We start from the raw sequence: 27,846 nt of genomic DNA, 5'->3' as shown, positions 1-27,846 counted from the left end.
CTGAAACCTCAGGGAATTGTAAAATACAAACCAGAACCCCTCACATAACCAAACCAGTTCCAGCTGTTTTCAGTTCCATTTTTATGCTGATGTTATGTATACTGGGACATGTATTTGGAAGTTGGTGAGGACCCGGTGAAATGGGTGTCTCATATTTATGAGGCAGCTCACATTTGACTTAGGGCAGTTTAATGCTTGTTGTTTCTTTTTCTGCAATGGTATGCTGGTTTGCTGGTGCAAATTCTGTCAATGGTAGCATAGATCAGCTGCCCTGAGGGCACTGCTTTAAATTTCTCTGAAAGTGAGCTGTAGAATGTAATGCTAATTATTATACTGATTGATAATCTCATAGATTGAGGAGCCATAAGTAGAAGGCCAGATGAGGGCTTAAGAAAAATGTAATGGTAAAAGAAAAGAAATCAAAAGAACTTCAGCTCAGAAAAGCATCGAGTCCTTTTTCCTTCAGTTGTCACTGTGCTGTTCTTCTGCTGTGTGCAGCTGAAATAAACACCTCTCACTGCATTCACAAAATGGCAAACATTTAGAAAGGTAGGAAGCTATCAGACAGGATTATGGATTTGAGTGAACTGCCTTTCTAATAAGTTAAAGTTATGCCAGTTATCTTTTATCTAAGTGTTTGGGTTTAACTACCTCTGAGGAGACATTTTGGTCAAGTTTAGCACTGAGACAATTGGAGAGGGCAAGGGGGGTGCACATAAGGACATGTGTGACTTTACTAGTTATTTGACCGATGTATTTAAGGAAATAAAGGTGGTGAGCAGAAGTCTTTTCTGGAGAGGACAGAAGACTGGTCTGATACTTACTGAGGTGAAGTTCTGTTGAGTCATTGTGAAAATCTTAAAGAGAATTCACAATGAATCAAATAGCTGTCTTTTGGGGAAAAAAGCAACATAGGGATATGGTGTTTATTGTCAACTTAGGGGTATCAGTGTGATACACTGAGCAGGTAACTTAAGATAGCTGATAAATCAAGCTAAGTTCATGAATATAGAGATGGTTCAGTAAGAGAGATGTGCTTCTAATTGGAGAGTAGCCAGCTGATACCTTAGATATTTGCAGTCTTTGGAAATTGCTATGATTTTTGCCTTAATTAAATTTCATTATTTTTAGGATCAGTTTTCCACACACTATTAATCCACAGTTATCATCACCGGGGCTTTATTGTTGACTTAGGATAAACTTTTCGAAATATTTTTCCACCTCATCTGTTTAAATCAAATTTTTTGCTCTTCTTAGGTGACAAGGTTGGATATTTACAGCTATTCATTTCCATCTTTATGTCTTGAAGATAATTATTAAATTAATAAATAGCTTTGTGTTAATGTTTTCCCCGGTTAAATTTATGTTTTGTCTCTTTCGTGACTCATTTTCTGTGGCTATCTCGGTGAATGAGTTTTATGGCAGGGCTGACTGCAGAAATGATTTATTCTAAATTAATATTACAGAATGTTTGCTTTTAGTCAGGTCATACTTGGAACACAGTGTTTAGGAACTGACTTAGCCAGCAGAAGTAGAAGCAGTAAGACCTGTCGTGAGTCATCTGAACCAAGGCGTGTTATTTAATTTTTGTACTCAAAACACTTTAGACCTTAAGAGTCTTTACATCAAGAATTATTTGTGGAAGTTACTTGACTAGCTTGATAAAATTCTTCTGATGTGCTAAACTCTTTCAAATATAAGCAAGAGTTAATTCACTGGGTTACTCTTCACCACAAACTATCCTTCAAAAGGTTGTGTAGGCTATTTAAAGCCCAGTTGAAGTCTCCATAATTTGTACTTGCCTGGCAGCCCTCTTCCCAGCCATCTAATAATTGAAATCCTGCACCTTGTGTGTTTATTTGCAAAGTTTACCTTAACTGTGCACAACAGGAAATATTTGGAAATAGAGATCAAAATTGTTGATGTTGATTGACTCCTTGTTTCATGAGACTATATACGCTATCAGATGCAGCAAAAATAGTAGGTGCTCTAAACTGAATAAAAGATGCTAAGGCTCAGGGAAGTTAATTTTAATTTTAACAAGAAATGCTAGTGCTTACTTACTATTCTTTATGATGTCAATTACCAATGTAGCTGTCCAGAAAAAACTGACCAAAAAAAATGTACCCTTTTGTTTTTGATCCAGGGAAATTGATTGTGGATTCTGTTTTAGTTCCTGTTCTGGGTGAAAATGCAGCTTCTAGTCTATAAAGAAGCAGTTTATAGCGATGATCTCCATGTGTGAACTGAAGTAGCTTATGCATGATGTTGCTAAATCCAAGCACACAGATTTAAGCTATCAAAAGCTATAGCACAAACTTAATTCCACTGACTTGAAAATTACCTCATCTGGAAATAGTCTTTTTTTTTTTTATTTCCCCTGTCTCCTCAGTACTAGAAAAAAAAGAACTGAGTAGGTGGAGAATAACTTCCAGAGTTCAGCAAAACCAAATGAAAGCCAGATGAAGGTTTCTTGTTGAATAATAAAAAAAAAAATTACTTTTTTGCACTCCAAAAACTATGCCTGTTTTCTTCCAGTAAGTGTTTCTGTTTGCATCTAGCAGTACTGGTGGTTTGCCTTGGTCGAAATCTTTTAAATTTAAGTATAGTAGCTGCTGCCATATGGAGTTTACAGCCTGGCAGTGTTAGAAATTGCTGTTACAGTGGTACTGAGGACAAACTTAGAACTCTGAAGACAAAACAAGAGTGGACTCAAAGATCAGTGAGGAAACCAAACCAGAGATGTCAAAGGCTGTCTCTGAGCAGAAAAGCAGCTGTATAACTGAGCTTCTCCTGGGATGTGCAGAAATCCAGGGAGGGAATAGCTAGGTAGACCTTTTGGCTACTTGGTTGAGAAACATATTCCAAAAAATTGACCCATAAACCTGAGGGGGAAAGAGCAATGGTTGCCTGAGGAAGGGAAGAGGTAAAATGTTGCATTTATGAATTATGAAGTGCTACTCGGCAAGGATCACTACCACTGTTCTGAACAAAATGCCTGGTTTCCGGAGCTGTTTGGTGTTTTTTGATAGAAGAACTGTGTCAGTCCAAAGCAGAATGCAAATTGTTATACAGGATTTATAACATGGCCATTACTTCCAGTGCTTTGAACAGTCCTTGTGTCCAGTTCATTTCTTTCTTCACAAAGAATGCATTGTTTAGGAGTACTTCCATCTGAAACTTGGATTTTTCTCAGCTATTTAGAAAGTAAAAGAAAAGAGGAGGCACCATTCCTAGCAGTCAACCCACAGGCCACATCTGGCTCTGTTGTCTTCTGTTTGGCTCTTAGCCTGCCCCAAAGGGATTGCAAACCCAACTCCTCCACCAGCTACCCACTCATGTTTGAGAAACTAACCGCGTTGTCTTGGGAGAAAGATTTTTTTTTCTGTTGCTTTGTTTTCTGCACAAAGATGGTGTGGGAGATGTTTTTTAAACTCCTGTATAATAATTTCCTGTCTTCAGACTTGCCAGTCTTGTGCTTGTGTGCTTTCATGCACATGTGGGCAATCTCTCTCTGCCTTCCCAGCCCCCATCTCTTCCTAACCACCCCCCACTCTCGTGTGTGTGTATGTACATATATCCACAAGTTGAAATTTGTAATAGAGATGAAAAAGTTATTCCATTTTGTGCAAACAGCAGAAAGAGTAGTCAGAAAGACTTTAAAGAAAGTTGAGCTGAGTTTATTCAGTAAAAACAGATACAGTATGTGGAGGTAGTGACTGTGTTTGCTTTTACATAGTATTTGATTAATTACCTTTGTGATCAAGCTGGTACACAAATAATTGCAGATAGACTGGATTTAGTCTTTAGTTTCCTCTTGCTCGGAGGAAAATCAACCAGATTACTGTCAGTGTAAGTGAAAGATGGTCTGTGAATGACACTGGTGTTAAGAAGGGTATAGTTGCATTCATAGCTGAAGACACCAGAGGAAGAAGGAAGCAGATCTATGGTTCTTTAGCAGATGGAACATCTGGCAGTTGAAGGCGTGTGTGGAAAACTAGCTTTTCATTTTAGCGCCACAAGGGAATTTAATTGTGGAGTCCTGGTGATTAATTGCTATTTTTATTGTATATATTCCCTCACTGTATATAATATACTTTGGAATCATGCAGTTACTATAATTGCATTTGAATTATTTACAGTAATTATAAATAATTACACTAATGTAACATCAAGTAGAGGATAAACACCCAAGGGCGATATGTGAAATCAAGAACCCATACACTCAGATGAGCAAGAAGAGTTTAGTTCAACAGAGAAGTAACTGGGGAGGGGGAAAGTATGCCTTTTGAAGTTACTTATGTGCTGTAGCATTTTAGTTGCCTGATGGCTCTTTCTGTCACCATCACTGACAAGTAGGGAAGCATTTCTCTGTCCTGTTATACATGTGGATGACTGAAGCATGGAGTAGCTCTATGTGGTCTCAGGTGAAATACTTAATGTCTTTGCTGGAGCCAAGGTACTTGGGAGAGGTCTCCAGAGTTTCCATTGAAAATACAAGCCTCCTTTTTTTTAAAGAAAGATCATAACATGAGTCTACCCATGCATTATAATTCAAAGACATACAAGTTCCATTATGCAGTCAGGTTCATTTGATCATTAGCTGGATCTTTACTTTCTATATGTAGATTTTTGCTGGTAGTTCTTCCCTTTATTTTTCCACTCATTTCATCATAAAAGGCACAGGAAGAAAAGTTGAAGGATAAACTATGTATTGGCTTAATGCATTTGGACTAGAGTATGCCATTCAACTGAAAATCCATGTGTTAAAGAAGGGCATATTATTCCAGTCTGGTCTGTTTTGAAGGTGTATTGTTAGATGAAAGGTAGACATATGAGCCTTGTGCTGAAAGAGACTTACTGCAGACACTTAAGACCCTTGATCTAATTAATGATGAGGTAGTGTGTTGAGGAAGTCCAAGATAAAAAAAGGGAAAATACCTTAACAGTTGATTTTGTGACTTTCAAAGTCTGTAATAGTACTTCAAAAAAGTAAGAAGGGATGAGGACAGATTTAAATCACTAAAAATAGAAAAATTGGCCTGGACTGGTTGCTGGTTGCCTAATCCAGTTTCACTACTAGTATCTGCAATTGAGTTGCTTCTGTACTGAGAAGTCTTGTCCTTTATCCTTGGCCTCTGCTTTCTGGTGCCAAGAGCAGCATGCATTTTTGGCTGGTATAAAGTACAGATCTCAGAATTCTGCTTTGTTTCTTAAGATGCCCAACTTGAGCGGGCTGTGCATCCCTTGCCCCAAAGTCACTTCTTTAACCTTCTCTGAGGATGATTTTTTAACAGCTCATGTTGGCACTGTGAGTCAGTTTGGGCAGAGCTTGTTGAAATGCTGTTATGCAGAGAGGGATGGGGTTTTGCAAAGGTGGGAAGAATTGCCAAGACTGATGAAATGTGGGAGTGGGGAGAGTAACAAAGGAACGATGAAAGATGTCCTAGAGAATTTTGCAGTCTCAAGGCTGAATACTAAGGCCAGCTGTAGATTCCTTTTGGTACTACGTTAAAATCTTATGCTGGCTGCATAAGTCCATGTCAATGTGGGTTAGACCTGGAGAGTGGAAGAGCAGTGTGGCAGTGTAATGCCTCCTGCTCTGCTTCCTGGTGGGACAGCTCACCTCCTGTCTCATCATGCGCTTAGCTGGTTGAGTGGCAAAGCTGTAGCAGTGAATACTTTTCTAGTCACTGCTGATGAGATAATGTTCATGGTGTTTGCTTTTCCTTGTGAGGAAGCCCCAGGTGGGTGGATGACTTGGACTTGGGGAATAGACAGCATTTCTTGCATGTCAAGGCAAAGGAACTTGTGTCTTTTGCACCTCTGCATGAACTGGAAATAGCTTCTGTTACATCTGGTCTGAATGCTCCAAGTCCATGGAAACTACAGCTTTGGTGAGGAGGATGCTATAGCACTCTCAAGCACTCTCACTGAGAGCTGAGCTCTTCCACTGCACTCCTCACCAGCACACAACAGATAGTTTTATGTCTCTGGGCTTGCTGTGGTGAGGATACCCACTGGTACTAAAAGCACAGCTGTGACTCTTTTCATTGGATGTGATTGGATTAATTGCAGCAAGATAATGCTTCAAGTGAGGAGACCTAAATGATCTTTTGAACCAGGAATGTTCTGAGTCATGACCGATGATGTACTGAGTAATCCTGAATGTATATCCTTGGTAGTATATTGGAGTTGCAGCTGTCTGCTTATTTGGGTTTTTTTTCTGCTTTGTTTGCCCTTGTTTTGTTCAGTAAGGTTTCAACATATAAATACTTTCAGTGTTGCAGAAATGGTTGTTTGGTTGGTTGGGTTTTTTTTTACATTTAAAAAAATATGTGAAAACTCTGTAGAGGAGGTTGTTTTGGTTTTATTCTGCCTAGAATTATTCCAATTATTATTATTGGAACTCTCATTTCTGGGGAGGATTCTTGGAGCTCCTTTGGATTTGTGTTTTTGGTGATTATCTATAAAACTAAACTGCAGTGTTTAGTTTTTTGTCTCACAAGTGACTGAGTTAGAATCCTGTATAGGAATATTTGTCCTTGGTGCGTGCACATGAATGTGAAGTATGTGTTTGTGGAATGGGTAGCATGCTGCTGCTTTAGATGGATAGTGGGAACTCCACAATGAACAGCTATTTTTAAAAGGCTTCTGTGTGTGTGAATATTATAGGTAGTTCACCAGCCTTAGGAGGATGTACAGTCTGAGAATAAGATAATAACATAATATTTACCTGACCACAAAGATAATTATGTTTAGTTTAGGATTAAAGCTATATTTGTAAAATATGAAGTGATGTGTCAGATCCTTTTAGGAGATGAGTTCATTCTCATGGGCAAAGTGGTTTTTTTTTTAATTGTCTTGGCTAGAGCTTGTGGGAGCTGTGTAGTTTCTTACAGGACAATCCGAACCTGAACATTTTGCTGTCATGTATTTTGTGTGTTGGTAAGAAGGAAGAAGTTGCTCGGTTGCATTTGGCTTTAGTCTTGCTTATTTTGATTGCTACTTAAATATCACAGAAATAGAAACTGAAAACTAACAGCTCGGTCCAGCCCTTCTTCAAGTAGAGTATCAGAGTTGAAAGGTGTTTACACTTTTAAAAGCAGAAAGCTTTTAAAGCATTACTGACTACATTTACGAACATCCCTAAAGCATTCTTTGAAATTCTGTTTGAAAGGATAACGATCTAGATAAAGATCATCAGGAGCCTGTTGTGCGAGGGGGACAGTTAATTTCAATCGACTTTGGAAGAGCAGCAGGCAGCACTATATAGCCATCTTTTTAAGAGTAGTAGATACAGCACAGTAATTTACTTTGAATGAGTGTTTGCTTTTGCAGTATCTGCTGCTTCTTAGAGGATGTACATGGGAATATCACTGTAAGGAGGGAGCTAGCTTTAAGGAAAATGTCACATGCCATACGGACTCCACCTGGGTGAACAGGCATTGCTTAGGCAACCCAGCACAGAATATTTTCAGTTGTTTTTTCTATTCGGGGGTAGCACTGATAAAGTCGAGATGGCCACACTGATGCAGTGTGTATCCTGCAAATTGGGAAGTTTAGACTTCATAAGAATTTTTTCAGTGCTCTTGATCAGTTGGAGATATGAGTAGATTATTGCCTATGTGATATCTACAATAGACATGGGATTTTTGCCACTCTAATAGTGAAGAAGCATTAAAAAATTTTAGTTTGCTAGCAGTTGGGTAGTCTTTAGGTTTTCTGTGAGATACTACTCTTATGGTTATAATCATAATCCTTTAACTTTGACCTCAGAAAGACTTAAGAACATGAAAGGTAAACTTGCAGATTATCTGTTAATATTAAGAAATTTGATTATACTTACTGATGTTTGTAATTAGTTTCGTAAAATCAGGCTAAAATTTTATGCCTGAGACATACATGATCATTAAAACTTCTCGGTGACCATGAAATTATATTCTTCAGAGTCTACGTATTTCATTGGTATTATTCCACCTCTGACAGTTTCTTTTATTCTGGAAGTAATTTCCATGTAAGGGAGAGGGAGAAGAGAGACTGTTCCTAAGTATTGGTGGATCTGTTTATTAATGAAAATGGAAGGTGCAGTCTCGTAGAGTCACTTTGATCTTGGAAGCTTGATTGGTTTTGTTTTAGGAGTATTCTTTATCTGGAGAGACTGTCATCACCAAAAATAGTCATTAGAGGAAGATCCAGGATTCTTATCATTCCTAAATACACAATCATTCTTTTCTTACTACTGACGCTATTTCAAGGAATCTGTAAATCTATAGAACAAACCTGGACTTGTTATTGAAAATTGTAGGCGGTGTATTTGGGTGTGACAGGAATGGCTGATTTCAGTTTGATTATTAAGTAGTATTTTTGATGATAATCCAGACTATTTTAAAAATAGAACTAATGAGAAAACAACTTCCAGCATGTATGTGATAGCTTGGAGTTTTTCTGTGTTAATACTGAATTATAGTAGGCCTTACATTTTTCTTGAGCACTTCAGAAATAAAAGAAATAAAATGCTCATCATATGAAGTAGTTGAAGTTCTGTCTTTGTTGACTGAGGCAGCCCTTTAAGTATGTTTTGGATGACGAAATCAACACTAAAGTGTGTATTCAGTATACAGTTGTGTTGGACTACTGTGTATTAAGTAGAAAATTACATGTATGAAATGTCTCCTTATTCCAGGAAAAACATCGGCAACTGATTCACCTGATGAGCACAGAGGTCACTTCTCTCAGCAGACCACACTTAACAAAGGACTTAGCAAGTCTATGGGATTTCTGTCCATTAGAGGAACACAAGACGAAGAAGAGTTTTTCCAGGGCATTTCTGCAGATTATAACTCAGGACAGGAAGATGTTTTCTGTCCTCATAGATGTAAAACCAGTGAGTTTGAGAAAAAAGGTCACCTTCATACAGATGTCCCTCCCAAAAGGAAAATATGGGCTTCTTCCACAGATTTGCTTTGCACTACTGACAAGGCAGCTGAGAGGAGCCATGCTGGAGGCTCTCACAGGCACAGCCATCAGTGTGAAACATTTACAGTACGGACTTCTACTACTACTAGAAACAAGGAAGCAAGGTACTCTGATGGGAGCATAGCACTGGATGTCTTCGGACCACAAAAACTGGACCAAACGCGCCATGTGCCTGAGACATCAACTTCTGCAGCAATATCAAGTGCCTTTGACAGGATAAGAGAGAGACAGAAGAAGTTGCAGCTTCTGAGGGAAGCTATGAATGTAGAAGGTTAGTGAAGCTTTTTGATTTTCTAAATATTCCAGTCATCAAAAAAAGTGTTCATTGTGATAAAATTGAGTTCTCTTGTAGCAGCTCTTGAAACTGCAGAGATCTTTGCTTTTTAATGAAATCATTGAAGCATCTGTTGCCAATGAAGATAAATGTGCTTGCTCAGGTTGTTTACTCAGTGAAAATAGTTGATCTCTGTAAGTCAACCAGTATCAAGTTGATCAATTAAAATTAGAAAGAAAAACAACAAGTTGGTAACAGCCAGTTGTCAAATAATTTTCCTTGAAGGAAGATCCTCATCTCCAACCATTAGCAATGAACTTATGCTCCAGAGGAAAGGCAGAATTTCATCTCCAGATCTCTCAGGTTTTCTGCTGTATAATTCCAGACTTAAGCCTTTAAATATGAATTTTTTAGGGGCCTCGTGTTCAGGTTTTTACTTCACTTGACAACAAGTTCCATCAGTTCATGACAAAAATGCATGGGGAAAAAACAAGTCTTTGTAGTTGTTCTGTGAAACAACTTTCTTTTTTACAAGTTTTTTTTAATAAGTTCTGTGGAACTTATAAAATTATCTTTATGCATAACCCTGTAAGTGGAACTGCATGTTTTGTTTGCTTTGTAAATGTGATGTGATTTGCAGGGGTTGTAAGTTTGAGACAGTTGGATAGAAGCTGAGAGCAGAGCTGGATCCTGCTTGTGCTGAGCGAAAAAGCATAACTTGGTCATCTAAGGTATATAGTATGAGAGCTGTATGTACAGTGCTAAGTCAGTCATTTATTCAAAAATCCATACGTTTGAAAACCCATGACTGCCTGCCTGTTGTGTGTCAGAAATAACTGTGTGAAAACACACCCTGCTTCGGCCTCCTTTTTCTGCCTGAGGTGTAAACACCTCCTTATTAAGGAGAGATGATAAAGCCTTTTGTCAAGGTTGAATTTCTAAAAATGCCTGCTCATGCCCTTTCTGGCCACCTTGGGAGATGCTTGCACTGCAATTAGCATGGCAAGCCAGTTCTTTCCTATGCATGTGAGCCTTTTGCTCCAGAAAGGAGGAGTGTTACTGGAATGGCATAGGCAGTTTAAAAAGCTGCTGTAATTTCTGTGCAGCTGGAGTTCTTTTGTGCTATCAAATTAGCATCTTCGATGAGAGTTACGTTATAATGTGAAGGAATGAACATAAGTGAAAGCAGCACTGTGGAGATAACATTGTTTATCTCTATAGGAGCTGTCTTATCTACCGAGATGTCTGAGGTACAGGGAAGGTTAGTTGGGTTTTGGTATAAGAGTCTGAAATCAAAGGGGACCATCTCAAGTATGTGAGTCAACTGGGATAGCTGGAGATAGGCAACTGACAAAGTTAAGGAGGAGGTCACTCCCAGTATTGGGAAAGCTCAATAGCCTTGTTGTTCAGAAGTGCAGCTTTGTGCAGGTTTGTGTTGCACAAGAGCAAAACCAAAAGCGTGGCCAAACCCATTGATGAGCAATGGGTTTATCATTCTCATTCAAACAGATTGGTAGATGGCAGAAAACAAAACATGCCCGTGCCTTGCAAACTGAGATAGGTCAGGTGTATGAAACTACTCGATTCATAAAGGGAATGGGTGAAAGTGCAGTCAAAGTAAACTGGGAACTGGGATTTAATAGTCACAGAAGCTGAGTGACAAATGGGTACACGGAAGATTGAGGCAATAGCTAATGACTCATTGCCCATCCTTCTGAATTCACAGTCACTACTTGATAGAAAAAAACAAAGATACTTTTGCAGCAGATAACTGGGTTTCAGAGTTTTCTACTTTCAAGGAAGGTACATGTGTTTTGCTCTTGAATTGAAGTTAGGAGTGCATGCTTTACTATTTTATTTTAGGTTCTCCATTGTCGGGATGGTTTTGGTCAGTTAACTACTTAAAGAAAAGTCTGGGACCAGAACCTGGTTGTGAATGTGAACTTTTAATGAGAGGCAGTTTAAAGTATATTTTAGTAAGATGGATGACGAATACTTTTTCACATAGAAGTTAGTTGCTCTTATGTTTTATAGGGCTTGAGAAGCCTGACTGGAAGTATCTGTTCTGCCTTAGTGAGCAGATTCATGAAAGTCTTAATACATAAAGTCTGTTAGTCTGTTAAGACTTCTTTCCCTTTCAATTTCCTTTTTTTGTTCGTTGTTTTACCATTCCTTATCTCACATTTTCTTTACAAGTCCCTTTTGATCTTTCACAAAGAGTCTTTTGCTTGTTTCATCTGTCAAAGAAATGAACAATACAGTCTTGAATGTTTTGTGCGTTGCTGTTGTATGCAGTTTGAAGCACTTAGTAGGTAGAAAGATATTTCCACATGTCAGACAGTGTCGAGCATGTGTGGAATTGCTCTTCTAACATAAACCCAGCCTAGCTGAGAGATGCGAGCAACTATATGGAAAGCTGTGGTGTAAAATATGTCAACTATCTTGATAAAGGTAGTTTCTTGGACAGTGCTTGATGCAAGAGTATCCTACTACCTACAGCTGGTGGTCACATAGCAGAAGGGGGGCACCAACAGAAGCAGTGGAAAGAAGTCCACAGAAAATGACAGCAAATACTGTTCTTTTCTCTATGTCTACACCATGACCTCAAAACAGGGGTACGGAAAGGAAAAACAGAGAAGGAGAATAGTTGTTTGTAAGACCACATAGTTTAGAGTGAGGTTCAGTTCAGTTTGGAGGGGAGGAATGATCAAGGATCATGGTAAACAGGGTTATTTATGGTTGGCTGTAGTAGAAAGGACACAATCAGCCTCTTTTCCATAGGTCTGGAGATGTTTCCAGTTCACTTGAGCCCAGGTCTAGGTCACAGTTAAACCTGTGTAAATTGTATTACGCCTCTGCTTTTGGCCGTACGTGTTTTCTGTTTTGGATTGTGAAGTGACATTGGACTCTCTGGGGTTGAACTTGGCCAGATAAAACTTCCCTCAAACTACAAAGGAATTTAAGTGACATGTGGCTTATTTTTCTTTAACTTATTTTGGGTTAAGCTGGCAAACTTTTTTGTTATTCGTAAAACCTTAAGGAGCTGACTGCCTTGGAAAAAGAAAATGTTCTTATGCACAGGCTCTGGTTTGCCAAGCTTTCACTCAGAACAGATTTTTACAATCCAAATTATAAACTCATGAAAAAGCAGAGTTTATAGTGGAAAGAATGACAGAGCTTTAATTACAGCTGTGCTGTAGTACTTTGTAGTGAGCTGCAGACCATCTGAAGTGCACTATAATCTGCTGTCAGAACATCTCAGATTTAGCCTCGCAAGCCTTCCAAAGACGGTGTCATTGCAACTGCTTTGCTCTTGAACTTGCTGTTTTATATTAATCTGCTGTACAGTTTCAGGCTTGAGGTTGTTTATCTCTTTGTCTGTTGAAGATGATTGTTTATGATTAGGTGCTACTTAGCCAGATAGAGGCAAGGGAAAGCCTGCTATTTGATTTCAGGTATAGACAATTCTGATCACCAAGAACAGACTCCAAAAGTATGTGTTAATCTTGCCAGGAGATGGGGGAGTAAGTTCTGCATCTCTGCTGTTTTGTTCACTCTTGTTTTGTTATGGAGGTTTTGTGAGATTAGACAGAATTATTTAGAGTTGTGAAGTTGTTAAGTGTTAAACCCAAGCAGTTTACCTTACCAGGAGAGCAGGTTTTGGTTTTTGTGTTCTTTGAAACTTGGGAATTGTTGCTTGGCACCAGCTGATAGTGTCCTGTTTCAGAGAGAAAATAACATTCTACTGTTTCATTTTCAAGCCTGCCTGTCCCCTCAAGAGCGTGAAAGTGTCGTCTATTCTCCTTGCTCCAGCTTTCTTTGCCTTCTCACCCACAAAACTGATTCCTTGTTTATCTCAGACCTACCTCCAAAGTGGCACAATAGTTAGGCCTTGTATGGTGACCTTCTATGAATCTCTCCTTTTGCTTAGGCAGCTCCCTCTACCCTTGTTGAGTGTATGCATAATTCCAAGTGAATGGTTTATATGTTATTTGAGTGAATATCTTTTTTTTTTTTTAATTCAGATTGTTTATGAGGATGTTGTAAATGAGATGCACGAGTAGCAAGACATTGCCTTTGTCCTGGTGGGATACAGGAGTACAGAACCAGTTAGGAGACCAGTAATGTAGCTGGCTGTGGGTTGAAATAGCAGACAGGGTGGAAAAAGATTTCAGGATACCAAAAAAACTGATCTTGCTGAAGCTCTGGAATGCTGAATCCAGGTATGGGGGTGGTTTGGTAATATTCTCAAGCCTTTGTTAAATGTTTTGCAGTGGGAACCAGGTGAATTCTAGAGCCTCAAGTTGTGTTTATTCCTCTTTTTACCTTTATTTTTTTTCCCACTGAAATTATTAAGTCCTCAGGTTTTGGGGTTTTTTTGTCCACTTATTGCTCTTGGTTCATACAGTCAGGAGGAAGAGGCAGTAATATTCCATTTTTCTAGAGGTGGGGTCTCTGCCTCCTAAGTCTTCTGTGTGTTTTTCTTCCAAAACTTTTTTCATTGCTACCTTAAAGACTCATCTGAACCCCATTTATAAAACTCCCATATTATGAAAGCCTGTGTTTAACTGGGAAAGCTACAGCTAAGGATACTCTAAATGCCTGGGTTTGAAAAGCTCTCTTAGTTTGAAGTTGTAACTTTGAACAAGGAAACATTTCTGCTGGTAATCAGGCCGCTGTTGGTAGCAAATTTATTCCAGCAAATTAAGCCCCAGAGATTTGAATTTGGGAGCCTCTGAAGAAGCGGGTTAAATGGGAGATTGGATTTAGGGCAAAAAAAGGAGCAGCAGCTTTACAAACTTACCACTGTAAATTCAATGAAGTGTGCATACCTTCCTTTTTGTCTTGAATTGAATGTACTCAGTTCATGTGTGGACCATGGGAGTCATCCTCAATGGTACAACTGTTTGCATGTGAAAGCAAAGGAAGGTGCAGTTTGCACATGTCTCAGGATCATTGTGCTGCAGTATGATTTAAATTCAGTGGTGGCACAATGGATTCTCATGTGGTTGGTATGCCTGTTAAAGATGAGGTTCAGGTTGAACAGTATTCAGAAATCATACTAAGGAATCTGAAAGTTAGGATAATGGGCTGGTACTATTTCAGTTGGAAAACTTCAGTTGTTAATTTTACTGGGGCTACAGCAATGGGCTTTTCAGGGAAAAAGAAAGACGTTTGTGGGATTTCTCTAAAATATAAGTACTCTGGCATCAGCCACTATTATTTGTTCTGAATTACATAGCTTAAATCAAGGTAGTAAAACAGCTCTGACAATTCTATAATTGCACAGGCAGAATGGCATCCATTTTATCTCATCTATCAGCTTGCAGCAGCTCACACAGTCTGGGATTATCAATTTTAGTCAACACATTACATTCTCAGTTGGATAAACATTTAAATTAAAACAGGCAAACAACTTTATGGTACAAACTCTCAGTTTGTGCCTGTGTTCATTTACATACCTTATCCTAGGTGGCATGATCCAGATCCAGAAAAGAAGGGTGTCTTTCTGAGGACAGGACCCTGAGTTCTTTCCAAACCCTGGAGTTGTTGCGGGTAATCTTGCTGTTTTCCTTTTTAGCCTAGCACTAGAGATGTGTGTTTTCTGCATTTTTACAAGGCTACATTTCTCTCTATAGATTAGATCCTGCTCGGCCCTCTGCATCAGATGTTCATTAGGCTCCCTGGGGATTTGCCTGGATGGCTGGTGACTTGGGCTGCATGTGGAATACAGCTTTTTCATTTAGAACATGGGTGGTGGAAACCTCGGAGGTTAAAATGCTCCCCTGAGAGGCTTAATGGATCTGTTTCCTTTGGCAGTTGTTGGATGTGAATCCTTACCAGGGATTTGATCTGATCTCTTATGTTCTTCCTGTTAAACCTATGTTGCCTTGCGTAATTCAAGTTTTCTTAAATGATAAGAGGAAGGGAAAAGGAAAATTGATTAAACTCTTGGGAAAGAAGCAAGTCCCAGCCTCTCCTAAAGGATAGGTAATGTGTTTTAAATGGTATTATAGTACACTCTCCTGTAATAGAAACACCCACCAGTAAACCTCAAAGGACACACAAGAACTCCCTCCCTGTCACGAAACTGTCGGTTTAATTCTTCCACCTTCTCTGTGCAGCCAGTAATAATTCTGTAATGATGTGTATTTGAAAACCTGGGTATCTAATGTGACTCGTGTTCAGGATAATGAAATTCCAAGCTAAATGTAGTTCTCTGATTTCTGTTGAAGTTGGCTGAGGTGAGGCTTTCTGTAAATTACTTGTCTGGGCTTGCGTGTCTCGCCTTGCGTAAATACTGTATTTTGTTACTTTGTGCTGCGTGAGGTGCCTGTAGGGTTGTGCTCTGCTGCTTTTGATAGGGAGTTTGAATAAAAACACCACTGCAGCACTAAGCAGCACAGAAACAGATTCTTCAAGTTGTAATGCTTCATTTACCTTTGCATTGTGGTGCTACCACGTGTTGACTTAGATTATTAGTACAACTTTGATATATTTATTCGAGTTACAGACTCTTAAAGCGTGCTTAAACTCAGGTTTCATTTTCCACTGAAGTATGAAATGGTTCAAAGTACAGTAAGAGACTGTAATCTAAATACTGAAGTGTAGAAGGGTAACTGATAGAATTTGTTTTGCTACAATGTATTTGATGTTTATGGAAGTTAAATCAATTCTGAAGTCTCTCTTCAGTCACCAGAAATTGAAGAAAACCCAAACAAACAAGAAACCAAGACAACAAACCAGGCCATTCAGAATTCCCAGGAAAAATTGTAAATATGGGAGATAAGTTGTTTTATTGTTGTCTTTAGCTTTTGTTGATATTGTCTTCCAGCTTCTTCCCAGCCAGACAGGTTAGAAGTTTGTCCTCATTTTTGAAAATTCTGTATCAAAAGCTTAACTTTAATTTGATCCCAGAATTGTAACTTTGTGACCCTTGAAAAAGCCCGTTCTTAATTAGAAGTTTAGCTTGGATGTGATCCAAGTGCCTTCTTTGAAGTTAAATCCTAATATAATATGTTAGAATTGAGGAGAACTTGCTGGAGGAGACGAGAGAGCATAAATTATTTGGGTAACTTTGTGAGCATTATAGATAAAATAGTCTCAATATTTACATTTTAATTGAATATTTGCAGGTCTGCAGTGCATATTCTGTTCATGCCCTGGAAAAGATTGTTTGGTTAAGAGGAAGTACAGTGTTGGGGGGATGTGTAGGAGGTGTACATAGACATAGACGAGCAAAAAACCGGAAGGCAGTTACCAAAGAGAAGATGCCCCAGCAGCAAACAGTTCACATCTGAATATATTTTATCTACACTGAGCAAAGTGAAGAAAAATCTAGAGCATTTACGTGGAATTTCAGGATGTAGCTTCCAAGTTGCCTGTAAACTTTGTTTGATAGTCGACAGTGCAGCCCTGCATGGAAAGGTTGTGCAATGTCTCCAGCAGAGGAGAAGAATACCTTTGCTTACATTACTGAGTTAAGTTGTATGGTCTTGGTTAGGGAGAAGGATGTGACAAGACAGGAGGGTGGTCCTCTCCTTGTGAATGCTGGGATAATGGGTTTGAGCCTAGCTGGGACTTCAGTGGAGGTCTGTGGAAACAGTGAGATAAACAGTGATTGGAAATCTTACTTTATGTTTCTTGGCTCATGGACTTGCTCCTTGGCCTACAGCAGGACACCAGCTCCTGCTAACAGGGAGTCAGGGGAAGTCGAACACCCTGCAGAGTCACATATCACACCACCATGTACAAACACTTGTCTCATATTTTAACTGCCTATTTCTGTTTTACCACATTACTTTTTTTTTTCCCCGAAATTTTGATGTCTTGGAGAACCAGAATGTAGCCATAATTTCTGTGGAATTTGAGAAGCCTAGGCTGCTGACTAAGTGGAAAAAAATAAATCTGTTTAAAGTCTCATGTCATATTTTATTGTTCCCATTCCATCATCTTGCTTCAAAGTCAGTTCAGCAGACTTGAAAAACCTAAAGCTAATAAAACTACTGGGAAACAAGAGATCTGGTTCTAGTTAAATGTTTTGGTATTGTAGCCCCAGTATCGTGTTTGGATTGATGCCTCACTTAAAGGGCTGGGAGCAGTTTAAAAATAAATCTCCAAAAGCTACCCACTGAATTTGGTTTTTATTTCCCTTGTTAGGCAAGTAATTGCTAGACTGGGGGTAGATTTCTTTGTTGTAAAATCCAGAATGCTGAAAGTAGACATTGTGAAAGATTGAAGCAACCTCACTGCTCCCACACCCCTCCACCAGTAAATTCCCTTCATCTTGCTGTAGATTAGTTTGCATATATGCAAACCATATTTCTCATTTCTGAGAGTAATGTGAAACGTTAATTGGGTTTTATGCTGCTAAACTGTGCAACTGGGGTGGGCTGGTGGGAGCTGTTGGTTTCATGGGTTCATTGGCAACTTTGCTTGCTTTTCCCAGTTTTCTTAAAGAATCCCTGCACAACTCAAGTAAACTGATCCTGGCTGTTAAGAAGGAATGTTTTGAAAACAGATAGTCCAAAGTGAACAGGAACAAGTCTTCAGTCTTGTTCTACTGCATTATCTTATATCTTTTAATGCTTTTTTCCTATTTGGAATTTTCCCTGGTTCTGTATGAAGTCTAAATGAGTAGTATTGTTGACTAACTTGTTCTCTGACCTACCACAAGTTATGCTGCAGGTTTACTGTTCTCTCAGAATTTTTCACCAGGCGTTTTGTTTTCTGGATGTGGGAAGTTGGAACTTCCAATTTCCTTTTTGCAGCCTCCAGACATACCTCATGTATTCCCCATTTTGTATTCTTGCATTGTATGTTCCTTGCTATAGTGACTCACACTTGTTTTCACAGCAGTTTTTCACAGCATGTGTTTTTATCATCACTTTTGTTTTCAAAAACATGAACTATAGTCAGACCAGAAGCAGCTTTCAACAAAGACACCAGAAGTTTTCTCTACAGTCAGACCAGAAGCAGCCTTCTACAAAGACACCAGAAGTTTTCTCTGACTTTGACAGTGAAGCATTGGTATTCTGAAGATTGCTTTGTGTTCTGCTTTTATGCACATTTTTTACTTGTTTGTTGGCTTGTGCCAAAGTTCTGGGAGATTGTTGCAAATGTCAAGTACATACCCCCTTCTGTGGAATCCTGTGCTCCAGTATGTTGTTTTAATAATCCCCTGAGAGCAGGAAGTGAGACTGCTGTATTGATTTCTCATCACATCAATTTAGCTGTTCTGGTTAATTAAATATCCTCTAGGCATTTACTAATTGATTGTTAATCATATTTTGTGGATGTCAAAGATGAACTGAATATTAATTTTCCAGTGCCTGCTTTGTCTGTGTGGATATTTTTCTTTTTTACATCATGAAGAAACCAGGCACCAAGTTATGCTGGTTGCTTTACACATGGGAGGTGCACATCAAGTGTTTATATGAGTTTTGTTTGCAGGAGGGATCAGTTTTTGTCTTGGGTTTTGTTGAGTGTTTTAAAACATTAGTTTTAGCTTCGAAGTGATGATGAGAGAGAAGTTCAGAGGAGGTGGCTCTGTTAGGATAGCCAAGAGGGGCAGACCTCAGAACCCTCAGACCACGGGAACAGGATGGGACTGCACAGCAGTGTTTGATTTTAGACTCCATGGCCACAGATGGGCATTTTAACATGTTTTGAAAATATTTTTAAAAATTTCGAACGTTCATTTGTGTTTGATTTTTGCATTTCTGATACCCTGATTTAAACTTTCAGAGCCTTTGAGAAGGTACAAGTCTTATCACAGCGACGTTTATAGTACCTCAAGTGAAAGTCCATCTGTTATTTCTTCGGAACCAGATTTCAGGCAAGGTAAGACCTATGTTTAAAAAAGGGAAAAAAACCCACACCAAACCAAACAGACAAACAAAAAAACCTAAAGAAAAAAGTTCAAGTTGAAAAACAGACCCCAAAAGTATCAAGTTCAGTCTTTGGTAGGAGGCTCGATAATTACCACTGATACAAAGTTGTAAGATGATGTAATTACAACATTGTGTACAGATCAGCATAATTGTCAGTCTGTTCAGAAATGACTTTGACATTTAGCACTCTGGGAGGGAACTTGGTAGGAAAAGCTGGAAATTGTTAACTTTTTACTAGAGTGTTTTTTTTAAACTGCGTGCTGTCTTCAGAGGCACAAAAACGATCAAGTTGTTAGTGTACAATAACAGTAAATTTCAAAAGCTTTGGGACATACATGGTTTAATTATTTTTATATCAGTGAGTTTTGCTATGAGGGTTAAGTTGTTGATAGTTTATATGCCAAGGATTTCAGTGTAATGCAAAAGTACTATATAGTACAGGCTGTTAGTATGATAAATTTAAGTAATTTCTATTAAATCAGTGGCTTGGAAAAGCAGTAAATGGCGCAAAGGGTTGTTCTCTGATATATGGCAGGAAAAACCATCTTGGTGAATCATTATAAGTAATGGAGGCAAATCATTTTGTGAAAAATTAGGAAAGAAAACAATAGATAGGCAGCTAGAGTATAGCTGCATTGTATGTATTCTGTAGGTACAGAATGCCAGCCTGGCCTCCCTGTACTCACTGCTCTCTCAACCTTCTTTTTGATTGTCTATCCTTCTGCTTACTGAGCCAGAAGCATAAGGAACAGTAACAAGTATTGAGGCTCCTGTAATGCATTTCCATTCACTTGCTCACCATTTAGAACAGACTGCTTAGGTGTTCCAGTCCCAAGTCAACAACTCCTAAGTTTTGCAGGCAAGTTAAAACTACTTACTGGCTACCAGTAGTAGTATTTCTGAACTCAGTGAAATGACTGTCAAAAAGACCTATTTAGAAGTCAATGAGGCTGTAATGTGTTCTGCAAGAGCTCTCCTGCCAGCTCTGTTTGTTGGGGGTACAGTACGAGAGCAGTAGTTTGCAAAATCAAGCTCTAAGTGTAGCATCTCAGGTGCTGCTACAGGAAGATATGCCAGCAAAGAAGGTAGGTAACTATTACGAAGATCACAGGTTAGTATATTGCCGAAATAAAAAAAAGAATTTTTTTTTTTTTACAAATTATGGTGAAGAGTGAGATTTCAGGGATAAAAATCAGGAGTTCAGCAACTGATTTCTTACCTCCCTTCTTGTGAACTGGATACATCATAAATTAACTGCTCTCTTTCTATTCTGGAGTGGTTTCTTATGATGCCTCTACCATTTATGTATGTATGTGTCTCAACTCATGGCTGGCGAAGAAATGTGTTACCTTGGGAAGGTGTCTATGCAATTGGATGTGGGTTTTTTTGATTGTGATTTCTTTTAGGCCTTCCTTAGTATTCTTCTTTAAAGGACCATCAGCTATCTTTGTTGGGGGAAAACTGTAAGATAGCTTTGAAAACTGAAATCAACTTCATAATACTGGTTTGTTTGATACTGTAATGCCATTGTGCAGAACACGTGAATTTGATTCCTTCTGAGTAATCTCATATGACTGAAAAGTCCTTGATTTTTAGATGGGATTACTCTGTGTACTTTGTTGTCAGTCAGGTATTAATTTGTCTTTTGGTTTGTTAGTGAGAAGAAATGAAGGCTTCAAGAGAGATGATGCCAGTGGTGTGTTATCAGGTGCTGATGATATCTCCACATCAAGTCAAGCTAATTCTCAGAGAGCAAGGTAAACCCTGTGAAAACAATATGTCTTGAAGTGCTCTGTCTTTATCAAAGAATGTATTCTAAATCTGCAAGTGAAGTTTTTCACTCCCATCCCAGCTTCTGCTTAAGGTTAAAAAAATAGCACTTTGTACTGGCATGAAAATAGCATTACAGAAGTATATATTGCATTCTGAAGTAAAAGTCTCATGATACACTGTGATGTAGAGGTAAGTTAGGAGTCCAGATTCAGTTCCCATATTTATTGGAGATTGGGTTGAACTCTTTTAAAATTGTTATATCTGTCAAAAGAGCAGGGGCTACGGTCTGCTTGGAAATATTTAATTATTTTTTTTGTACTTTTCTAAAATAAATTTTTAGGAAGTATTGATATTATTGATATAATACAGATTGACTTGCATTTCTTTCATTTAATAAGGAAATGATAATGTTTATTTCTTTGAAATAAGTCAAAAGCTATACATTTGGTTGGTTATTCTGAAGAACTCTTAGTTTGTGTTTTTGTGTTTGAATTAATTTTTTTAATACCTCAGCACTGATTAGGCAGGCCAATTCAGTAGTAGTTTATGCTTTTTAAAAATTACTTTACTGTGCTGTGTATTCAAATATTACATCTTTTGAGGTTTTTTTTTTTTAAGTGCTGTTCATCCATACAGCTTTAAAAAGTAGGTTCTGCTTTGAACATCACCTTAATACAGCACCTTTTTACAGCAGAAGCATATCTTGCCATACCAGTTGCGTTTTGAGAGTGGTTTTATTCTAAAGCTTTGAGAATTTTTATTGACATTGACCTTTAGATGGAAAATTTTCTTCTGGTCCCTGCAAGATACCGAATCACCTTGGAATATTATATCAAAATGATGCAAGTTATTTTTGTAGTAAGGAAAAAAAAATAAAGACGCATTTCTTTCTTCCCCTCTTCATCACATTACAACAAGGGGCAGCTTTTCGCTTTGCATGCTGTAGAACAAGAGAAAGATTGCTGCTGTGCTTGATATTAGGATATTTTTGGCATAAGTTGGAGGGGAATGCTGCTCTGTTATTAAAGAAACCTGGAGATGTCTGAAGATTGGAGCTGTGTCGGGTGATATGGCAAGACTGGTGAATGTGTCCTCCACATTCATTTAACACATAGGGTGATGTGCAGTGAATGGTGCTTAGAGCCATGCTTTAAACATGGAGATGAAAGTAAATGAGTGTCTACTTCTTGCACTGTATTGTGTGCCATAAATGGATCTGAGTAAGGCAGGGTCTCAAATGAACTGTATCTCACTGCAGGTGAACAAGGGAACAGTTATTTGGAAATCTTACAGCTTTAAGTTATCTGATGCATTGGTTTATGCTTATTGGTTTTCTTACTACTTGCACTTTGCCTGAGAAATGCAAAGTAATCTAGAAATGTACATATTGGCATTTCTTGCAGGGAAGAAGTATTTAGACATTGCTTAACTGAGTCCATACTGGTTTGTTGTCCGGAATATGGTATCTATCCGTGTAATGCCATATATGTTAATCTGCAGTGTCCAAGCAGTCTTAGAAATCCATCCTGCCTTCACATAAGAGGATTTTGGTTAATATGTGTGCTTTTAGGGTAGACTTTCAAGGGGGTGGGATACTGGTTTATAACCTATGTAACCCTGTTCAAGAACTGTAAATTTCTACTTGGTGTTTTATGCTGTCTTAGCACCATTCTAAAATGACAAGGCAGACTGTTACTACTGTGTGTACAGAATGAGCATATAGCTTTCATAACTTATTTATCATAGTTGGGGGTTTTTTTCCCTTTTGATGAAAACTCCCAAGTCAACCTTCATTCTGCTTTGCCTTGAACCCAGGAAATTGCCCATTCAGCATTGTAGCTGTGCTTCAAAATAAAACAGCAGTAATTTGCGGATGCTGATAGAGAACTTTTGTTTCTATTTACAAAATGTTTCAGAAACAGAAAGTAGTATGTGGTATGTAAATGAGTCACATTGTAAATGAGTCATTGCTGTAAATGAATTGGACCTATTATGCGAGTGAAAATGCCAAGGTAAAGCAATACATGGTTTCTCATGATTCGTTTCACATTATTTGTTATTACTATGTTGAGACTGGTACATTTAATGGACATAATTTGTATACATGTGAAATCTAGAAGGAAAATTTTGATTTCCAACTGTAGCATAGACTTACCTGTTGTGTTTAGTAATAGAATTAATTTTACATTTATGTAACTATACAGTCTTATTTTAAAGCTTAGTATTTTTTTGAATCTCCTGTTTCTGTTTGTCCTTTTCTCTGTGCTTGTGCTAAAAGATACCGCTCTGCACTCGCACAGAAATGTCACGGTACAGTACCACAGATAGGTCTTTACTGATTTTCATAACTGTTTCCCCTTTTCATAAGGTGAATAAGTTTTTAATAATCTAAGTACTAGACTAGTATGTATATCCAATACCCAAAAAAGTGAGGGCAAAGGCTTGAATTTTACTAGCCTTTTTTTTTAGACCTGCTCAAGAAACAGAAAAGCAGCCAAGAAGCAGAATTCAGTCCTATGTAATAGTTATATAATACCTATTAATTATGTGATCTGAAGAGAAAACAGTGTGCTCTCTCTGTCTTATTACAGCAACTAGTAAAACTTTCCCGTGCTAACAAGGTAAAAGGAATGCAATCAATAGGGTAGTTAGCTAAGCAGGGGATTCTAAGAAGAAACTTAATATTTTTTCCAGAACTTTGTATGTTGCTGCTTTAAAATGCCCTGTGTTGCAACAGACTGTGGTTTTTTATAACTTAAACCCTCTCGGCTCTCAAAGTAAAACTAGTGATAACAAGTAGTTCCAAGGAGCAGATCTCAGAGTTGACATGCTTTGGCTGGTCATATAATTCCAAGATTTGGGGAAAGTATATGCAACTTATCTGTTTCTTAAATTCCTTCAGCACTTGGGAGCATGGTTTCAGTGTTTACTCTATGTTAGAGAGATATCATCTGTACTTCAGTGCATACTAATTTTTTCTGATCTGTGATATGTTCTTAGTCAGTCTGCGTAATTATCCACAGAATTAGCCTTATAAATTCAGTTGTAAATCAAATAGGGGATTTGTATTTGAGGGAATCTTTTAAAAAAAAATGAGGGCAGTGAAAGCTGTTCAGTTATCAGCCAGAGCAGCTTGTGCTGTTTGGGAGAGGTGACCTGTTCTTAAATTACAGAAGCCATAGATGTTCAGTAGTACAGCCAGAGTATATTCAAACCCTTCTCGTGGTCTGTGACTGTTGTTATCCTTTAAACTTCTTGGAATGCATTCCTGTGTGGCAATGGCTTGTCTCTTGTTTCTCTTTGCTTCCTGTATTCCTTATTTTTTTCCTTTTTTTTTTCCTTTTTTTTCTTTTTTTTTCTTTTTCTTCCTTACTGTTTCTTCACTTTTCTCTCTAGGAGCTGCAGCTGACATGGATCTCTCCTTCTGTTGCCTTTTCCTTCCAGTAGACTTCATTTTCATATCCTTCCTACCTTCCCAAAAGACATCGTCTTTCTCAGTCCATTCCTGACCTTTCCACTGCACTAATCATTAGAGAATGCCTATCTGCTTCCTTATTTCAACTTCCTTCTCTGATCCAATACCTGCTAATTTCTTGGTAAGTACACTAGGGGAAGAGTTAATTCTCTTCCCCTTTTTTAAGGATCAGCCTTCCAGGTGACTGCTCCCCTACCATCTTCAGGTTAATAAGTAACTGTGAGGTTCTCATTTACAGTCAGACACTGCTGAAAATACAGAGTAGCAGCCAAGTACTTGTCTGATGAGCACTGCCACAAAACACACTCTTATGATGTTATCTACTAGGAATGTAATTTAGAATTTTTTGTTGTTGTTGTGGAGTAACAATACTTGCATATTCTGACTTCACGAAAGAACTCTACCCATGTATGTCAACAGGTATTTCCTCTTCTGTAGCAGAGATGCATTCCTTGTCTTGGAACCTAAAGAATGAATTGTGCTGTAACCCCCCCCATAGAAAACTGTCAGTCTGATCAAGCCAGAGTAAATTTTGCTTACCCAGAATGCTGAAGGATGCAGATTTATGGTTGGTGGATAGTGCTAAGTTAGGAAGAATTTTAAACCCTTAGTGTTTTTGAGCTTCCTCCATGGACCACCCTCACACCCACTCCAGTTTTCAGAGAAACTAACACATGGCAACAAAGATGATGAAAGCAACCTAAGGACAAAAATTTCATTGCCTCTATTGCACAGAGCTGTATGTTATTAAAAAGGCCAGATTTTTTTTTCTGCAGTAGGTTGTTTTCACAGTAGCACGTGTTTCAGATAGAGCCAGTTGCAACATGTCTGTCGTTTTCTTTTAGTCTTTGATAATCATAGATATTTATGTTCAGAAAGTGTTTATTTTATTTCAGAGCCCATCCTTAGGACCTTGATCTGAAGGGCTCTTGTGGGGTATTTAACTTGTTGTTCGTTGGTCAATATTCCCATATATGTCAATCCTAATAAGTTTCTTCTTGGTGAAAAGCTAAGCATGTGCACATGTCTTAGCAAGGTCTGAGGACCTTTTCTCATTACTTTGTCCTTTTAGGTGCACGTGATTAAGTCTGTGTAGAAAGAAACAGAGGAGGAGAAGGGAAAACAATGCTGTGAAAAACCCATGCACAATGGAAAGAATAGTGGGCTTACATTAATACATATTTCTTTAATACTTTGTGTCTTCCCTAAATTCATTTGAAATTTCATTTAAACATCATTCTCTTCTTGTACATTTCTTATTTTTAATGTGGATTTTATATGCTAACAATGGCCCCTGAGTATTAAAAAAATAAAGAGAAGGTGGTGCACTGTTCATAATATTGGTATTCATTAGTGACTTTGGTAACAAGATGAAAATAAATTTGAAATCATATCCACCAAGCATAGAAAACTGTACTGTCTGGACAGGTTTATTAACTGATTTCTCATTCATCAATCATATCTTAGGTTCTTCTGAAACTAGGTATATATAATGGAATGTCTTTAAGTCTGTAGATTACCTTACTATAAAGGACTGTATATCAGTATCACGCAGGACTTACTCTAAATTTATCTGTATTTCTCAACTTAAAGCAATGATGTGCAGGCTTTTAAATATTTTCTCTTGCTTTTTCCTGTTTTTCATTACTCAGTTTAGATGTATGGTAAACACTGAGCTTAGAATTGCTGGATTTCTCTGTTCTTCCCATTTCTTAACCACCGTTTTCATTTTTCAAATAAAAAATGGCTTTTTGTTCACCCAAAATGGGACATGAAATTCTTCCTTCCACAGAGAATAACACTGATAGGATGTTTGGGATCCATACCTGTTGAGAAAAAGAACTTGAGAGAGATTGCTGTATTTTTCTGGAATACTGCTGCAGTTTTTGTTAGCTTTTTTCTTGTCTTTTCCTTCAGATTATTGATTTAGACTCTAAATTGATCTTGTGGTGACTGTGCATCAACCAGCCGGTTATTGGGAATTTAAAAGAAAAGGAACTATTTTAAGCAAAATAGGATTATGAAAACATCAGAGGATGATATTTAGAATAATTAAGTATGTAGAATGTTAATACATATGAAATATTTATGTAAATATTTCAGACTATACTTCTGCTCAGGAGAAATCAGGGAATAAATAGAAAGCCCATGCAAACATCGAAAGTGGTTGGAGCAATATGAAGAACGCTATCATTTCAGTTTATTTCTTTAACAAATATATTTTTGAGCATGCCTTTTTCACAGTCCCTGCTTGACACAGAAATTAAGATGTTTTTAAAGCATTGGTATTTTTCTTCCTCCTGTGTGCTCACGGTTTTGTGCTGATTCACTGGGTTGGTAGTGTCAAGTTTTTTTCCACTGCAGCTGTGCATTTATTTTAATATGAATAATGACAGGCAGCTCTAGGAACTTGGCAGTTTGCCTCAGTTTCTATATTGAGGATTGCTGCACAGGGCTAACCTCCTGGCTGCTTAATAAATGTGTTCCAGGTTCTGTTTGATAACTAGTTTTTGTGTTCTGTGTTTCCACTTGGGAATGTGCTTAAAGCAGCAGAATGTCTTAGGCATACCTATTAATGTCTGTCATCCCCTCTGACTGTCTTATAGGCAACATGAAGCACCATTTGAAGGCAAACTAATAAGTCAAGAAGTGATGTTGAAGCGTCAGGAAGAAGAAATGATGCAACTGCAGGCTAGAATGGCTCTCAGGCAGTCTCGACCTAACCTCTACCCAGGAGATGCAATTAGATCCTCAGTGCTCGACATCACCAGAGATCCACTGAGAGAAATAGCCCTGGAAACAGCCATGACACAAAGAAAACTGAGGGTAATGCCCTGATCTCAGGTGAACTCTTATTTTCATCAAAACAGAGCAGTGGCTTGACTGAAACTCTAATATGTGGGATTCATGAACTGGGTCCTGTAATAAGTAATCATCAGCAATTAAATACTAGGTGTTTGTTGTTGCCCTGATGGGAAAGGACTACTCTCACAGGGTGCAGTTCTGAGATTTTGTGGCATTAGTGGCTGCAGAGCCTAAAGTGCTATCAAGAGATGCTAAAACAGGCAACAATGCTTGACAGTTGTATCAATTAAACAATATAGCGTCCTAACAAAGGTAAGGTGTAGATTTTCTCCTGTATTCTGTGGTGTTTTCAGCCCCTTCATTTGCATTTCTCTTAGTGGAGATAATGCTGGATAACCAGCATCAAAGGTTATTAAATGAACAAACTGGGAAGGTAAAAAAAGAGAGAGAGGATTCATTTGGCCCTTAGGTTCACCCTGAATCCCCATGCAAACTCCCCTTTGCTTTCCCAACTGTCTTGGCATGTGAGTGAAATATAAGATTACAGAGAAAGAGGGAGACACAGATATATAGCTAAATAGAATGTCTGATGTGTAAAAGAGATGATGGCTTGATGCCCTCTGCTGCTACTTTCTGTGAATTGGATA

At 38.2% G+C, this 27,846-nt stretch overlaps 1 protein-coding gene across 4 annotated transcripts in view; it reads left to right on the top strand.

The window, feature by feature from the left end:
• PTPN13 (protein tyrosine phosphatase non-receptor type 13) overlaps positions 1-27,846 on the top strand; it is a 73,928-nt gene that overhangs the window by 7,512 nt on the left and 38,570 nt on the right. For 2 of the 4 annotated variants that reach the window (XM_032685237.1, XM_032685236.1), the window contains exons 3-6: positions 8,687-9,250; positions 19,001-19,096; positions 20,804-20,903; positions 27,001-27,220. In XM_032685237.1, the coding sequence (XP_032541128.1) occupies positions 8,687-9,250; positions 19,001-19,096; positions 20,804-20,903; positions 27,001-27,220 (980 nt within the window). Of the gene's footprint in view, positions 1-8,686; positions 9,251-19,000; positions 19,097-20,803; positions 20,904-24,315; positions 24,516-27,000; positions 27,221-27,846 lie in introns of those variants that run through there. The other 2 variants (XM_032685238.1, XM_032685239.1) reach the window with 2 other exon arrangements.

This window comes from Chiroxiphia lanceolata, chromosome 4 (genome assembly GCF_009829145.1).
Source record: "Chiroxiphia lanceolata isolate bChiLan1 chromosome 4, bChiLan1.pri, whole genome shotgun sequence".
NCBI classification, from domain to species: Eukaryota; Metazoa; Chordata; class Aves; order Passeriformes; family Pipridae; genus Chiroxiphia; species Chiroxiphia lanceolata.
Note: the sequence above shows the minus strand (reverse complement) of the source record. Positions and strands in the feature narration are given on the sequence as shown.